General features: G+C 37.5%; 1 protein-coding gene across 2 annotated transcripts in view; it reads right to left on the bottom strand.

Annotated features, from left to right (window-relative positions):
- Positions 1 to 834: 834 nt before the first annotated feature.
- The window catches only part of LOC135203028 (organic cation transporter protein-like), a 76,367-nt gene continuing 59,474 nt past the window's right edge, over positions 835 to 17,727 (bottom strand). Inside the window, exons 8-15 of one of the 2 annotated variants that reach the window (XM_064232600.1) lie at positions 17,081 to 17,187; positions 16,274 to 16,488; positions 15,078 to 15,259; positions 14,671 to 14,843; positions 5,672 to 9,274; positions 4,521 to 4,546; positions 2,108 to 4,102; positions 835 to 878 (exon numbers count right to left, since the gene is read on the bottom strand). In XM_064232600.1, coding sequence (XP_064088670.1) covers positions 9,214 to 9,274; positions 14,671 to 14,843; positions 15,078 to 15,259; positions 16,274 to 16,488; positions 17,081 to 17,187 — 738 coding nt within the window. In that variant the 3' untranslated portion in view covers positions 835 to 878; positions 2,108 to 4,102; positions 4,521 to 4,546; positions 5,672 to 9,213. The remainder of the gene's footprint in view (positions 879 to 2,107; positions 4,103 to 4,520; positions 4,547 to 5,671; positions 9,275 to 14,670; positions 14,844 to 15,077; positions 15,260 to 16,273; positions 16,489 to 17,080; positions 17,188 to 17,727) is intronic. The other variant, XM_064232599.1, reaches the window with a different exon arrangement.

Genomic DNA, 17,727 nt, shown 5'->3' with positions numbered 1-17,727 from the left:
TCGTGATCATCAGCTAGCAGAAGGGAGATATGAGACTGAACACCAAGTGAGTAATTCAAGAAAATTATAACTTGATCAACATACGTTGTACATAACTCCCTGCAATGACTGCAGTAAACAAAATTACGTGCCACCTGAAAATAAAATAGAATCTTGAAGGCCAGCCTACCTAAAAGAACTACTACAGCAAGTTCTGCCCCAGGTCCTTTGAAACCAGAGACTCAAGTCCTGGCCACTGTCTCAATAAGCCTGCATACTTATGGAACAACCCCTTCAGGTGTCTAAAAACTTTATCTGTCCCTCAATTCTCTCAAAAACATCTTATCAGCCCTTTATTCTCTCTCAAAAAAAAAACAAAAAAACTTACCAGCCCTTCAGTTCCCTCCAAATAAACCTTTTCAGACCTTCAATTCTCAAAAAAACAAAAAATTACTCAGCCCTTCAATTCTCTCAAAAAAAAAGCCTGATCAGCCCTTAAATTCTCTCTCTCAAAAAAAAAAAAATTCTCATAAAAACAAAAACTTATCAGCTCTTCAAGTTTCTCAAATAAAAAAAACTGATCAAAAAAAGCTTTCAAAAAAAAACTCTTAATCTTCTCAGCCTTAGCAGCTCTCACTCTCTCCAAAAAAAGCCTTATCAGCCCTTAAATTTTCTATCTATCACCCTTCAATTCTCTCAAAAAAAAGCCCTAAGCAAGCCCTTAAATTTTCGATAAAAAACCCTTTATTCAATTCCCTCCGCAAAAAAGCCCTTATCAGCCCTTAAATCCAAAAAAGCCCTTATAAAAAAAAATTTTTCTATAAAAAAAACCTTATCAGCCCTTCAATTCTCTCCCAAAAAAAAGCCTTATCAGCCCTTAAATTTTCTATAAAAAAAACCTTATCAGCCCTTCAATTCTCTCCAAAAAAAGCCTTATCAACCCTTAAATTTTCTATAAAAAAAAACCCTTATCAGCCCTTCAATTCTCTCCAAAAAAAAGCCTTATCAGTTTTCCTTAAAAAAACAATTTTCAATAAAAAAAACCAAATTATCCAAAAAAAAGGCCCTTCCCAAATTTTCTCCCTCAAAAAAAAGCCCTTAATTCAGCCAAAAAAACCTTAAATTTTTCCTTAAATAAAAAAAAACAAAAAACCCTTATCAGCCCTTCAATTCTCTCCAAAAAAAAAGCCTTATCAGCCCTTAAATTTTCTATAAAAAAAACCCTTATCAGCCCTTCAATTCTCCTCCCAAAAAAAGCCTTATCAACCCTTAAATTTGATTAAAAAAAAATAAAAAAAATTAAATACCCTTATCAAAAAAAAGCCCTTCAATTCTCTCCAAAAAAAAGCCTTTATCAACCCTTAAAAAAAAGTTATAAACTTAAAGAAAAAAAAACCTTATCAGCCCTTCAATTCTCTCCCCCCACAAAAAAAGCCCCTTATCAAAAAAAAAAGTATCAACCCTTAAATTTTCTATAAAAAAACCCTTATCAGCCCTTCAATCCTAATTAAAAAACTAAAAAAAAAAAATTTCGCTCCAAAAAAATTTCTTTTCTCCCAGAAAAAAAAACTTATCCCAAACTTTATCCTATTAACAAAAAAACTTATAGCTCCACCCTTTTTCTCCAGCTAAAAAAAGCCTTCCCAAATTTTTCTTATAAAAAAAACCCTTATCAGCCCTTCAATCTCTCAGACCCTTAATCAAAAAAACTTAATCCCTAAAAAAAAATTACATTAATCCAAAAAAAAAAAGCCTTCCCCATCCCTTCTCCAGCCTTATCCCAAACCCTTAAATCTTATAGCCCTTCAATTCTCTCCAAAAAAAAGCCTTACAGCTAAAAAAAATTATCCCTTTTATAAAAAACCCTTATCAGCCCTTCAATTCTCTCCAAAAAAAAGCCTTATCAGCAAAAAAAAAAATTATCTTAAATACTATCAGCCCTTTTCATCTCAGCTCCAAAAAAAGCCTATTAATTTTCTATAAAAAAAAAAACCCTTATCAGCCAAAAAAATTCCCTTTTCTCCAGCCTTATCCAAAAAAGTCCTATTTTCCTATTAACTAAAAAAAATTCCAGCCCTCATTCTCTCCAAAAAAAAGCCTTATGGCCCAAATTTTTCTATAAAAAAACCCTTATCAGCCCTTCAATTCTCTCCAAAAATATAAGAACATCATCAACAACAACAACAACAACAACAAGGATTTGGACAGAGTAAAATCTCAACAATCATTATTATGCTTCTGGCACCGTACAGACGGAGGGAGTGGCGAGTTAAAGTGGATGAAGGGATGGATGGCGAATGTATGAGTTAAGTGGATGGACGTGTGAGTGGTTGGAATCAATGAGTACCCAAAGAAAGAGTGAATACACGAAAGGAATAATCGACGGAGGCCTGTTAATTATGACTTTCTGAGCCATTCGTTCAAATGCTTTTAGTAACTAAGGGAAATCCCTTATATCTTCCTGATTCCTTCACAGTTATATTACGTTCATTCTGGAAGCTAAACAAAACTTGTCACGACCCAAATGGGAAATACGTAAACAGACCTGATTCAAGGCCCATCGCTCATCGTTAAGTAGCCTGCAGTCAGAAAGCAGTGTCCTCTTAAGACCTAAATCTTGGACACATCACTGAAATCAATCTGCAGTTTGTTTGACAACATACATAAGAAATGCGCCCAGGTGCTGTCCTAAAGTGTCCCCCTCAATTATCAGAGTAGACTGCATCCAATTCCAAACCAGATCAATTTTTCATTTATGGGTTGCTCCTGGATTCCAGCCTTTCAACCGGACATTTATAAACAATTTTTCTCTGAAAAGTTGGCTGGGTCAAACCAAGGGTTCGACGGAGAGAAAATGACAGAAGAAGGACGTACCCACTGTTAATAAAAAACGGGACTTTTGAACAAAAAATGTGCAATCAGACTGAGCCTTCACCATATATAGCCACTTGTTTAACAGCATACATGGACCAGAGTCCAAATTGGGTTTGCTGCATTATGGATTTCAAGATGAACAGGACTTACGCATTATGGCTCCTCTTACAAAAGGATGCTTCACAAACTTATCAACGTATCTGACTAATCCCATCTACGGACCATTATGTATCCTCGCAATCTGATCCTCACTTCAAAGGGGAAGGTTACATATGTATCATCTTAAAGAATACAAATATAATTAAACTTCAATCATGATTACACATATTATATTATATAGAGCATAGGCTTAAATTCTGACGTGGCTTTTACCGAAGTGCAGGAGAAATGGCACTTTTTTTTGTGGCCACTTTTAGCAACTTTCCACCAAAACAGGCAATATATCTCAAGATTCTGATCCAAATCTTTACTTACCAGTGTGCATTAAAGTGATGTTACTTAACCATGGTCATGCACTACTAAAAATTACAAGAAATTATGGTTACGTGACACTTATACGAATCATTCCTTGAGATGACTGTATATATACCCGCGCGCCTACATTCAGACCAAGTCCAAAGAGGCAGATACAACTAGATACGTATACACATGGTTGTACGTGATTTACTAATCGTCTTGTTGAAAGAAATACTACAGAATTAACATCTAGATCAAGCACCCTTCGAAAGATGTCACTCGGACACATTCCCCACCATCCTTTGACTTCTTGCTTCCAAATTTTTTTAATACTGGTGGTAGCAAAATTGATTTGGCCATGTTAGCACATCATCTAAACAAACATGCGAATTGACTGAATATTTGAGTGCTCTAGCGTCTAAGCTACCATCAGACAGGCAAAAACCCGATTTCACAACAGGGGAAGAAGAAGAAGAAGAAGAAGAAGAAGAAGAAGTCAGCAGATTAAAAACATTTGGCAGCAAGACGCCAAAAGTTGGCAGAGAACGGGCCCTTGTGATGACATACTTCGTCCTCCTTTGCAGGTCGCACAATACTGTCTTGTACGCATCTCTTCTCTCGTCAGTGTGTAGGAAAACAGCCGCAGGAGTGGGTGGGGGCTTCAAGCGTGTTGCACCCTGTAGTACCTCGACTCGTCCTCTGGGGTGTACAGCAACAGATCTTGCATCATGAGACTGACGCTCTCGGTGTCGCTTCTGTCGTCGTCTTCGCGGGCGTCACCTTCGCTGTTTTCCTGCGAGAGTCAGGAGTGTCAGGGGATTTATGAACTTATTTAAAGTCTGATTCTCTGCATACCCATTACTATTTTCTACCTCTCGTATTCATCTTAATCATGTAGGACTTAAAAGAAGGATGTAGTACCATGTTCTAAGCGCATTTACATCTGCCGAGAAATGGCGAGAGACTTTTAGTATCGGTCAGTGTGATGTCACAGTGAGGTATGACGTCAAGGCTATTGATTTACCCCTTAATCATTTACGAGAGGCTGTAAAGCTCCTTTCTAGACATGCACCGCTGATACGCTTCAAATAACATTGATTTGAGAGAGAGAGAGAGAGAGAGAGAGAGAGAGAGAGAGAGAGAGAGAGAGAGAGAGAGAGAGAGAGAGAGGTGGTGGAGGTTACTGATGTACTACAGAATGATTTACTTACCCCATTTGTTAGCAAGTGTGAGCTTACTAAAGGAAAAGAAGATAATTTACGTTAATACAGCACAATTAATGACATTCTTAAAATGTTATTTAGACCAGATGTAAAAAGAGTTGGTATATAAGTTTCATATTATGTAACTGATAAACACAAATGGTATTAATCCTATTTTTATTTAAAAGGCAAGTGAAGAATAACGGTTCTTGAAGCATGATTCATTACTATTTTTCTTAGGAAATAATGAATAAGGCGTCTTTAGCCGTGAATCACACTACGTATAAAATCAAGTATGAAATAAGGGAATTTGAATTACGAAGCATACTTATATTCATAGCAAATAAAGAATAAGGGGTCACTAGTCTTGAATCTTACCATGAATTATACATATAAGAAGCAATAGGGTCATGAATCTTGAATCGTACTTATATCTTATGACAAACGAAGAAATAAGTTTTTTGAATCGCGAATCATACTTCATAGTAGGCAAATAATACAGTAGTTTGAATCATGAACCATACTTGAAAGTATATATAAAATACAATAGTGTGAATCACGAATCATGCTTGAAAATGTATAAATATACAATAGTATGAATTATGAATCATACTTGAAAGTATACAAAAATACAGTTTGAATCATGAATCGTACTTGAAAGTATATAAAAATACAGTTTGAATGATGAATCATACTTATACTTAAATGTACACAAAGCGTTGAGTAGTTTGAAGCATGAATCATACTTGAATGTATAAATACAAAATTAGTGTGAATCAGGAATCATACTTAAACTTGAATGTGTACATGAAAAAGTATTTTGAATCTTAAATCATACTTAAACTTGAATATAGACAATGAGTGGAGTAGTTTGAATCATGAACATAGTACTTGAACTTGAATGTGTACAACGAAAGAAGTAGTTTGAATCATGAATCCTACTTATACTTGAATATGTACGAAGAATAAAGTACTTTGAATCATGAATCATACTTATACTTGAATGTGTACAAAGACACAAAGTAGTTTGAATCATACTTATACTTAATGTGTATGAGGAAAAAAGTAGTTTGAATAATGAATCATACTTATACTTGAATGTGTACAAAGGAAAAAGTACTTTGAATCATGAATCACATGAAAAGGAAATAATTTCTCACCAGCAGAATTGTCTTCCGATATTCTGACGCGTGGAAAAAAATATTCATATAGTTAATAATTACTGAAACTGTGAACAAATTCTAAGAGAGAAAAACTGGGAGGGCAGGTAAATATTTTTGACAACTTGTTATTTTCTTTATGAACAATTTTGGCACTTGTAGGAAAGAAAATTTTGGTATGGAAGTAAATCACACCAAGTTATATTATTAACGTTAGTATCTGGTAAACTTGAAGGAAAAAGTATTTGAGTAATCTCTTTTGTAAATCTGAATGTATTTTAAATGAATGGGCCAGAACTGTGACAGCTGCATGCAGGAGTAATTATATATATATATATATATATATATATATATATATATATATATATATATATATATATATATATATATATATATATATATATATATATATATATATATATATATATCAGAGTGAAAGGAGGAATTAACTAATTTTTACTGTCAAAATAAAGAGAGTAAAACCATGTTCATAAAAAAATAAAACTAAACTCTTCATTGGCCATTTCAAAATATTTCTGGGCTAACAGAAGACACGAAAAAAATATATTTTTCCACTATAAATCTTCCCTAAATAAAAATAAATAGCAAAAAATTACAAGATACGCTATTTACAAACAATGACTATTTGCAAACACTCGACCTGTAAAAAGGAGAAAATTACCACAAAAACGGGAAGAGCGACCTACCATGACCTACACTGACCTACTGTTCAACATTCCACCTTACCTTGATGAAGACATCTTAGAAAAGGGCAAAAAGACAACGTATTAAAATTGGGTCTAATCCACTCTTGCGTAACCTTCCGGGAAGTGAGGTGACCTTAGACCGATGCTCTAAAAATCGAACAATTAGGCCCCGTAGCGGGGTACTGCCGTCAGTGCACCTCACGCGGTGCACTGTAGGCATTACTTATGGTTCACTGCAGCGTCCCTTCGGCCAACAGCTGCAACCCCTTTCGTTCCTTTGACTGTACCTCCGATCACATTCTCTTTCTTCCATCTTTCTTTACAACCTCTGCTAAAAACGGTTTCACAGTGCAACTGTCGGGTTTTCCTCCTGTTACACCTTTCAAACCTTTTCACTCTCAATTTCCATTTCAGCGACGAAGACCTCATAGGTCCCAGCCTAACAATTCCATTCCAAAATCACACTATTTGAATGTGATCCGAAATATCATTTAGTAATCAGAAAAATGGATTCAAGATAATTATGACTATCTCATCTCTTTATTTCTTAAAAACAAAGACTCGTATTACCCAAGAGGGCTCAAACGGAAATCAGTCTGTAGAGAGAGAGAGAGAGAGAGAGAAAGAGAGAGAGAGAGAGAGAGAGAGAGAGAGAGAGAGAGAGAGAGAGAGAGAGAGAGAGAGAGAGAGAGAGAGATAAAATTAAACCGATATAAAATATAAAATTAAACTGATACACGTCAGTAGCAGCAGCAGAGAGCAAGAATGAATTTACTAATCTCTTAACTATTCTCCGATTTTTATCTATTTTTTTTTCTTTATCCAGAGAAGTCAAGTTAGAGACGCATTCATTTTGGACTTACTGACGTAAAACATAGTGTTAGAAAATTGTAATGGCTCTAACATACAAGGTATATAGCATGTATGGAAGAGGACAGAATCCTATTTTGCATGTGTGGAGGAAGATAGGATACCATAAGAGTGGGGAAATAAGATAGGATACAATGCATTGCATTTGGAAGAAGATAGCATACATCGTAGTACATTTGTTGGAAGATGGGAAATATTGCATATGGAAAAAAATAGGAGTCCTTCTATTGCATCTGAAGAAAGCTAGGATACCATATGGCCTGTGGAAAAAGATTGGATACTAAGTAGCACCCGAGATGGAAGACAGGATACTACATGAGTCTGAAAAAAAGATACGATACTGTAAAGTACATTTGGAGAAAGATAGGATACCATATGGCCTGTGGAAAAAGATAGGATACTAAGTAGCACCCGAGATGGAAGACAGGATACTACACGAGTCTGAAAAAAGATACGATACTGTAAAGTACATTTGGAGAAAGATAGGATACCTTGTACTGCATCTGAAGAAAGATAGGATACCACATAACCTGTGGAAAAAGGTTGGATACCTTCTAGTAACATTGCAGGGAATAAGCATACCTGCACCACCCATAGACCTAAAGAGGCGTATAGGATAACAGGTCATGTTTACAGAGAAGTACAGGAAGGTACTTTCGATGGAAGTTACAACGACGACTAACAGACAGATCCTTCAATAAGAAGGATGATGGAAATACTAACCGCAGGATCATCTAAAATCACTGGATAACGAAACCCTACAACGACAAGATTTAGATATAACAAGACCTTGAAAAGGTAGGGTCTAATGCAAGAGGAAGTGTCACATAGCAGTGTCAGCACCAACAAAGACAGGCAGTGTCACAGTCATCTTAGAGCCAAAAGATATAGACAGTGTCACAAGGTTGTCTCAGAGCCAGAAGAGATAAGCAGTGTTACACAGTCGTCTCAGAGCCAGCAGAGATAGGCAGTGTCATAAAGTAGTCTCCGAGAAAATAGAGATAGGCAGTGTCATACAGTAGTCTCAGAGCCAACTGAGATAGGCAGTGTCACACAGTCTCAGCCAACAGAGACAGGCAGTGTCACACAGCAATCTCAAAGCCAACAAAGACAGGCAGTGTTACACAGTCGTCTCAGAGCCAACATAGAAGCCAGAACAGACAGACAGTGTCACACAGTAGTCTCAGAGCTAGAAGAAATAAGCAGTGTCACTCAGTAGTCTCAGATCTAGAAGAGATAAGCAGTGTCATAAAGTAGTCTTAGGGCCAGCAAAGATAGGCAGTGTCATAAAGTAGTCTCAAAGCCAGCAGAGATAGGCAGTGTGATAAAGTAGTCTCAGAGCCAACAGAGAGACGCAGTATCATAAAGTAGTCTCAGAGCCAACAGAGATAGGCAGCATCATACAGTCGTCGCAGAGTCAACATAGATATGCAGTGTCACACAGTCGTCTCAGAGCCAGCAGAGATAGTAAATAATAAGCCAGGAGATTTAGGGAGGATTAGCCAGACACATAATAGGATTTGTGGATTCTCAAAAACCTGTATCCCAAAAGATTTTTGGTTCAGTGACACGAATAGTGAATCATAAAAATGGCAGAACTGGATAGATAAATAAGTAGAAATGATAAATTCGTAACCGCATAGATGGTCAGACAAAGGCATGAAGATTACATATAAATGAACGTAATCAGTCATTTGAAGTGTCTAATAGAGGGCGAATTCATTATTTCATATCCTTAAAAATATGACCTGATATATTTTCTCTGAGAATCATATTCTTGGTATAAACTTCAGGAATATGAATAACGAAAAGGATAAATAAATAACTAAATAAATAAATAAATAAAAAATATATATTCATCAATTCATAACTAAGAACTGTCGGACAAATAATGTAATTAGTCATTCGATTAAAATAAAATATGATTATATTCATTACTAAATAGAATTACAGTCCTGGGGAAGCTCAGAATTCATCAGACAAAAAATCAAGAAGTACGTACTTGTAATCTTCCTCGTAGTGATGCCTGTGGGGAAGCGAGTCATTATACAAATGTTCGTGGCAATCTCGTTTAATTTCGTACCTATCACTTATTTAGTATATGTGTGTAAAGCTGGTGTGTTAAATTCGTACTGCTAACTAAAGCATGACACAGGAATAAGTACTGACTGCATAAGTTGTCAGGTGCTATTGATAAAGCCTTACTAACAGAATGTATGGCATTATCAATCTACAATTGTACCATCATGCCCAAATCTGAGGCGACATGATCCTCTCTGTATCGTCCAAAATCTCCGACTCAACGTAACGTTGCCAAGTAGTGTTAAACTTTTTTTTTTCTTATTTCCAGTGCCATAAATGTCGACAAGTTTGCGAATTCACAGATGGCACTATTTTTCCTATGGTTATATATGTAAATAGGATCCCTATTATTTCATTGGCATAATTCGTAATCTGTGATTTGAACTTTTTTTTTCCCGCTCAAAGCAGTGTGATAAGGTTAGCGGTGCCGTCAATGACAGCGTTCTTATCATGCTCCTCCGGCTGGTCAACGTAACTACCCCTGCAACATTATAACAAGACCTATTAAGCTTAAGAGTCATAAAAAAATTTTCAAAATTGGAATATGAATTGGAATATGAATTACACTAAGTTTTTTTTAATGTTGAAGTTCTATACTTCGTTCAAGCCGTCTGTGTTGCAAAATGGTTTATAGGCCTAAAAAAATAATCTAAGCCTTCTGAGATTTAATTTCTTTTACTAAAGAATTTATTTGTACGAATTACCTGTTCTTTGGAAAATAACACTACCGACTGCTCTATGAGCAAGAGCCTGTGTTGGCATAATCTTAAACAACTTGGAGAATAAAAGATGACGCTGACATAAATTATATGGAAAAGATGGATATTTAACCGTAATATCTATTAGTATCAATACCAAAGCCTATGAAGCACTTGTTTTTAACTGGCTAAAAAATGACATTTTTATGACAAAATAGTCTTATATATACTTACCGAGTAATTACATTGCTCACAATTATTTCACTCTCCCGCAGTTTAAAAATTTTGCAAATAGCGGTAGCACCAGTGTCGGTTAGACCCACCCACTTCCAGGGTAAAGAGGAACAACTTCAGCAAGTTCAATTGTTTTCGCCCTTTTCCCTTATGAGGAGAGGGAGGGCGGCCTTTGATTCGTAATTACTTGGCAAGTATATATGAAACTTTATTTTATCATAGAAATGGCATTTTTATATATGTAACGTACCAAGTAATTACATTGCTGAATCCCAAATTGACATGGAGGTGGGATATGTGGACATTTCTACCCCAAAACTTTACGATAATGAGTTAGAGAATAGACGTTAATAACATTGGTACACTGCTCGTTGCTCCTTACCTGATAAGAGAGCTGCCTCCGGTCGGCGTTCATCTGGCTAATTGGCCAGATGCACCTCTACAACAGTGGGCCTTTGAAGCAAGGGATGAACCCACCTCTACAACAGTGGGCCTTTGAAGCAAGGGATGAACCCATCTCTACAACAGTGGGCCTTTGAAGCAAGGGATGAACCCACCTCTACAACAGTGGGCCTTTGAAGCAAGGGATGAACCCACCTCTACAACAGTGGGCCTTTGAAGCAAGGGATGAACCCACCTCTACAACAGTGGGCCTTTGAAGCAAGGAATGAACCCACCTCTACAACAGTGGGCCTTTGCAGCAAGGGATGGAACCAGTGACTAATAAAGCATACAAGTAGTCAGTTGCCCCTGCCTATAGAACTGACACCAAACGACCAGAAAAAACTACTCAAACATCACCTACACCTGGTAAGGTCCCTTAGCAAAGCAGAATAAAGGGGTTCTAACCAGGGTCCCGAGAGCCATTTCAGCACAACATCCAAATTCCAAGAGACCGTCTCTGACCCCTTGGATTTGGAGGTATCAAATGATATGATGAGGTCTGACAGATCTTGATTAGCTGAAAGGTCCAAACCTCTGTTGAAACACTGAACTCAACATTGCCCCGTATCCTTTAATCGTGGAGGAGGAAAGGCCCCTAGCCATTCTTAAATATAGAAGACAGTCCGCAATGTCCGCTAAAAGACTTCTCAGAAGATGTCATGTCTTCTATACCAGGCACTAAAGATAGTCCACTTGGCTTGATAGACCTTGTCAGAAGAGGAGCACCTACACTTTGCAATTGCTTATGAAGCTATTCTTGAAAACCCCTTCTGTCTGAGGAGTTTCCTGACAGTCTGAATCCTGTCAGGGCCAAAGTGGACAATCCTTGACAGAATCGGTTGAAGTGGGGCTGTCTGAGCAGACTTGTTCTCTGTGGTAATACCCCCAGAAACTCTGGCAGCAATAAGAGGGGATCTGGAAACCATTCTTGTTGTGGCCAGAATGGAGCCACTAGGGTCATTGTGACATTCATGTGATTCCAGAACTTCTTGAGCACCTACTGTATCATGCAGAACGGTGAAAAGGCAAAGAGATCTTTGTTTGACCAGTCCTGCAACATGGTGTCCATCGCCCATACAAGAGGGTCTGGGACTGGTGAAATAGAATTGGAAGGCGATAATTCTTTGATGTCGCAAACAGATCTATACTCGGTCTCACTCACAATTTCCATAGATTCTCGCACCCCGCTGGATGAAGAGTCCACTCTGTGGGGAGCACCTGCCTGCAACAGCTCAATCCGTCTGCTAGGATGTTGAGTTTGCCCTGGATAAAGCAAGTTACCAACTTGATTTGGTTGACCATAAAAGTAGAGTTCTTGCCCCTTCATAAAGGGAGAATGAATGCATCCCTCCTTGTTTCTTTATATAAGTCAAGGCTGTCGTATTGTTGGAATATATGGTCATAACTTGACCATGGACTACTAATGCAAAATGTTGTAGGCCCAGTCGAATAGCTGTCATCTCTTTGAGGTTGATGTGCCAGGATACTTCCTGGTTGAATAAGAGTGCTTCCCAACCTACATCTGTCGGATGAGTCTGCATAAAAGTCTAGGTTGGGGTTCCAACGGCATCAGAGACTTCCCTTCTGAAAGTCTGACTTCTGAATTCCACCAGAGGAGATCCTCATTTTTTCTTGCTTCACTGGAAAGACAAAGTGTTCAGATGAGTCTTCCTGTCCCAGCTGACCTGTAGGTAAAACTGAAGTTCTCATATGGAGCCTTCCTAGGTGAACAAACTAATCCATCCATGTTAAATTCTGAGAAGTTGACTGGCGAGAAACTCATTGACTTTTCTCAGGTTTGACTGAATCCTCTTGGGGGATGGAAAAACCTGAGAACTATGAGAATTTATCAACATCCCCAAATATTGAATTGTTTGAGATGAAACCATGGCACTTCTAGAAGTTGATTAATATGCCTAGCTCCGTGCTAGTCGAAGCATCTTCACAGTGTCCTCCATGCGCCTCTTCTCCAAGGGTGAATGAAGGAGACAGTCGTCTAAAAAGAGGGAAATTTTGATTCCCATCAGATGTAACCACTTGGCAAGCAGAACAAGGACTCATGTAAAAACTTGTGGAGCAGTCGAAATGCTGAAGCATAATGTTCGAAACTGTTACACTTCATTGCCATTTCACTTGCACTTTCTTTACCTTCTTTGTCCATAAGGGCTTGCACTGAAATAGCTAATAGAGTCACTGTATCCACAATAACACCATTTTAGCATCGAAACTACGAACAATATTCAATTCGAGGCTGGCAAGGGGATCAGGTTTGGAAGCAGGGGAGCTGGGTTAGGGAGTAGGTTGAAAAGTTGAAGGACTTGGAACAGGTGACACAGAGGGAGAAGGCGTAGAAACATTACGAATATGATCAACAAAAGACTTAGCAGAACTATTTACAGTCTTACAATCTACTGTCTTAGTCTCGGCTCTAGCGGCCGCCTTATGTTTCCTATCCCTGTCTAATTTTGCTAAATGGGAACCCAAAACCTTCCACTTTTTATGCATCCCACTCTGAACATTCACCACAGGTTCAGTCAATTGAACACTCTTGTCCCCTACAATCTATACACAAAGTGTGAGAATCATACTTTTCTTTAGTAAATCTAGTATGTATTGCAGCTTTACAGTACGCTAATAGCACTAGTGTCAGATAGCTTGAAATTAAGTCACAATCCAGCTTAATAAATATCAAAATTGAGAAAAGTCGAAAAAAAGAAACAAATGTTTTTTATGAGAGAACCAGACAAAAAACAACACAGCTGTTGCCACCAATACTTCACTAAAAAACTACCCAAAGGCAAAGTGTCGAAATCCAAAATCTAAGCTGACTGCTCACAACTGAACTTCAGTCAAGAGCCGGCAGGTAAAATTTAACTCCTTGCTGAAGTTGTTCCTCTCTTACCCCGAAAATGGGCAGGATCTATTTAACTTACACTAACATTGGCGCTACCGAGACTTTCAAAATTTTTAAGCTGCCGGCGAGTGAAACTGTGAGCGATGTAATTACTTGGTAAGTTACATACATAAAACAATTTTCTTAAAAGTCCCTCAGCTCACTTTTGGAGAATAATTTATCCATTCATAAGGTAACTTGAAGTGTAAGATTGTGCAGATAACTTCATATGCTTTCTGGCCAGAAACTGTTAATAAAGAGATGTGAATGCTAAGTGTAATATATTCATGGTAAATAAAGAAATACAACAACCTAGGGCTAGGAATAAACTCTGGGCTGTAACAAAAGAATAATTACATAAGCGAACAGTCGCCATAATTTTTGAAGTTGTTAACCAATTAAACATAAACAATTTTGTGTTTAAGAAAATCCAAATATTCCTCTTACATATATAAGATAAATGTTTTTAAGATAATTTCATTGTCCCTACTCATTGTAGAGTCATAGGCCTATGTTGCCGCCACTCTAATGGCTGCGTCACGTCACACAATCTCCTCCCACCTGTTGATATTGGTGGATGCGTTCTAGCTACAGTAATACTTTCTTATTTGCTTATTTATAATTTTTTCAGCGTTGAGGTGTAAAAACAATCAAATAGGACTATTTCAAAACTTATGGTTGCATTGGAACCAATATAAATTTTAAGACAATTTTTTCAACAACTGAACTGAGGTTTAATGATGACTTTTGTCAAACGCATCAATGAAGAGTGAACAAAGTTTTGAAAATGCTTCATCATTTTTTATAAAGTTTGGCTACATGTGATATTTTCTTATAGTTTTGAAATAATATGACAGATTTCACTCTTATGAAACATATAAGTTTAATTGTATGAAATAATTGCCTTTATGGACTGAAATAAGAGAAAAATATGGAGCATGTTAGGTTGCCAGTTTCTTAATTTTGAACAAAACCCTATGCAATCATGTCATATCAGTCAAGAGCATAGCATCATGATGTACTACAGTCTTACTGACCATCCCACATAGGTATGTTGCGAAATATTCTTACCTGGCAGAACAGGGATTGTAGCAATACCCCTGGCCGGTGAAGTACGTCTCTCCGTCTTGGAGTGAATCGGGCAGCTTTTCGTTGATGGTCTCCGGCAGGAGAGCACAAAAGCTGCCCCCTATGATGGTCACAATGCCCATGATCATGTAGGGAAGGAAGTGGCCAAACTTGGACTGAAAGGAAGACTGAGTTAGACTCAAGTACAATGAGATGCCAGATCATTTAAATATTTCTTAGGGCCTAAGCCCTTTCATTCTCCACCTGGCAAATATTTGTAGTTCAACCCAGTGGGAAAAGTATCTAAAGCAATTAGTTAACTCCAAAATGACCCACAGTATTCTCAAAATAGTGGAAAGGATAAACAAGAAAAAGATGCCTATCTCACTACACAGACAAACCTCACTCACCAAATAGACAATGTATGGAGACAAGAAGGAAACTGCACTTCCCACGGTATGGATAGCACCAGCTCCAGAACTCCTGGCGACGGTTGGAAGAACCTCAACTATGTACTGCTGACCGACGTTGATTGACATCGTGATGAGGAACCTCCCGGCTATGGCTAGGGCAAATATGACTGTTGTTTCGGCTGAAAGGAAAAGACTATATAAACAGCCATGTCAGTCTACCACTTCTGACTGATTTTTTAAATACTTTGGTTATTGTGTTCAAACTTGTCTGTTTAGCAGTGAGAGTATGCATATCAAGCTAAGGCAATGTCACTCACGCACACACACACACACACACACACATACCTTACAGCCAGAGTCAGGGTGACCAGGCGTCCCGTATTTGACGGGATTGTCCCATATTTATGATATTTGTCCTGTGTCCTGTATCGACCCTTCCCGGGACGCCTTTTGTCCCGTATTTTCAATATTTTAACAAAAAAATGACAATATACTAGCAAAATTTTGCAAAATACGGGGTAAAGGCGGCCGCCCGAAATTGGCAACAGTGCAGTGGGCCGAGTAAGAACGAACAAATGTCTTGGTATTTGATTTTTTAAACATAAAACTGCATGCCCGACCAAAAAGTGCAACAAAAAAGTGAAGCGAGAATGTACTTTTAAACTAGAGTGGCAAAATGACACTGATTTTAAGCAATAGCTTAAAATCAGAATTTTAGCACGGAGTGATGTGCAACAGCATGGATCAACAGGAGCACAAATCAAATAAACAAGCAGCTTCACTTGGAGCAGTGTTAGGAATAAGATCATTTTTTCCAGGAAAAAATTCTAGAGGCAGAAAAGGTACGGTATATATATCTATATATATATATATTATGGATATATGAATATATATCTATATACATATATATATATATATATATATATATATATATATATATATATTATATATATATGTAGTTCAACTACTTCTCCAATTTAGGCATCCCTTATTTCAATTTTCGAAATCTGGTCACCCTGGCCAGAGTAGGCCTATCAGCCAATAGTGGCAGCTGAAATGCAGAAGCCAATGTTGAGTTTTCTTGAAGCTAAACAGCAGCATTTGCACTGGAGGCTCATCATTAACATGTCACAAAAATTGACTTTATTCACAATACTATTACAATAATGACGAATATGATAACATTCACTAACCTTCTGGCATTGCAGCAATGAGCAAACAGGCTACGCCGCTCAGAACCAGTGTCCAGACAGTGGTATGTCTTCTCCCAATCCACTCTATGCCTATGATTGTCAAAAAATCTGCTGGGAGCTCCACAGCTCCCAACACAGTGAAGGAGATGAAGACATTCAGGCCTATGTTCTCTGTGTTTCTCATGTGCCCGTCGTATGCGAGGATAATTGTCATCCTGTGGGAGTAAAACAGTAAGTTTGTGAAAGGAATGAACTGAACAGTATATCTGAAGTGTGAAGGATTGAAATAGTGGGGAACAAGAGATATAGTTGAGAAAATTGAAAATAGCCTAAATATTAATGTTTATTATGATAGTTTGGTCCTGTAGCAAGATTGAAAACAAACAAAATGTTACATACATTACATACTATTGAAATATTTCAAATCAGTATAATCAGCTACAATGGTTTGGTTCCATACTGGGAATGGGCATAAACAAATATAAGGGGGTAACCAATTGTAACAGGTGAAGAATTCCCAGGCCTATTAAGGCAAGACAAAACTTGAACGATAATAGCTTCCGTGAAAGTCACTGAAGAAACTTTTTATAGCTTATTATTACAGTTATAATTATTGATTCAGCAGTTATGTAAAAGAGTCAATAGGTCATATACTGGTTTTCTCTTAGGTCTCCCTATTTTTTAGGGTATAATATATGACTGTGTGGATGTGTGTGTGTGTGTGTGTCTGTATCCAAATTATAAGACACCAATTACACACACCTGACAAGTGTTTATGAGAACTGGCCACAAGAAATCCCATCTTACCACATAATACTCAGGAGAATGAACCTCATCCTCAAAACTGGCGTTTTTAAGAGGTCAATCACACCAGCTGTGCTTTGTTTCTGCGATGACTGCTCCTTCACATAATCCTACACAAAACGAAGGAGGAGGAGGAGGGGTCAGTAAACAAAAACTAGTACGTAAGAGATAGCAAAAGTTTCAAGACTACAATTCTCTGGAGCATGAAACACGATACTCGTAAGCATAGGTCGAATAAAAACACCATGAATTGAGAAATTCATCAACATAATGGTTTATGAACATTAAACTTTGGGATACAACATATGAGAGGTCTAGCCATGCTAAAAATAGCTTTAACCACGAATCTCTCATTCTGTCTCCTAATGACAGAGTACAGACTTCAGTGACTAATTTAAATAGCTTACTTTCTTATGGTTAATCAAGCCATGATCTTCAACTGCGTACCTTCAACCTTATGGATGCCTAGTGCAACTGAGTGAAGCAAGTGAATTTCTGATTATGCTGTGACATGATTAGATGACTTAATGACTTATAAACAGACACTTCAAGTGTGCCATTACTCGTGGAGAATTATGCCACTCTTCTAATTTCTTTCACAGTTTATTCTGTTCACAGCCTGACCAGAGATACAAGTCCTGTGATATTGC

Source organism: Macrobrachium nipponense, chromosome 33 (genome assembly GCF_015104395.2).
Source record: "Macrobrachium nipponense isolate FS-2020 chromosome 33, ASM1510439v2, whole genome shotgun sequence".
Lineage (NCBI taxonomy): Eukaryota > Metazoa > Arthropoda > Malacostraca > Decapoda > Palaemonidae > Macrobrachium > Macrobrachium nipponense.
The sequence above is the reverse complement of the archived record's forward strand: the minus strand, read 5'-3'. Positions and strand labels throughout refer to the sequence as shown.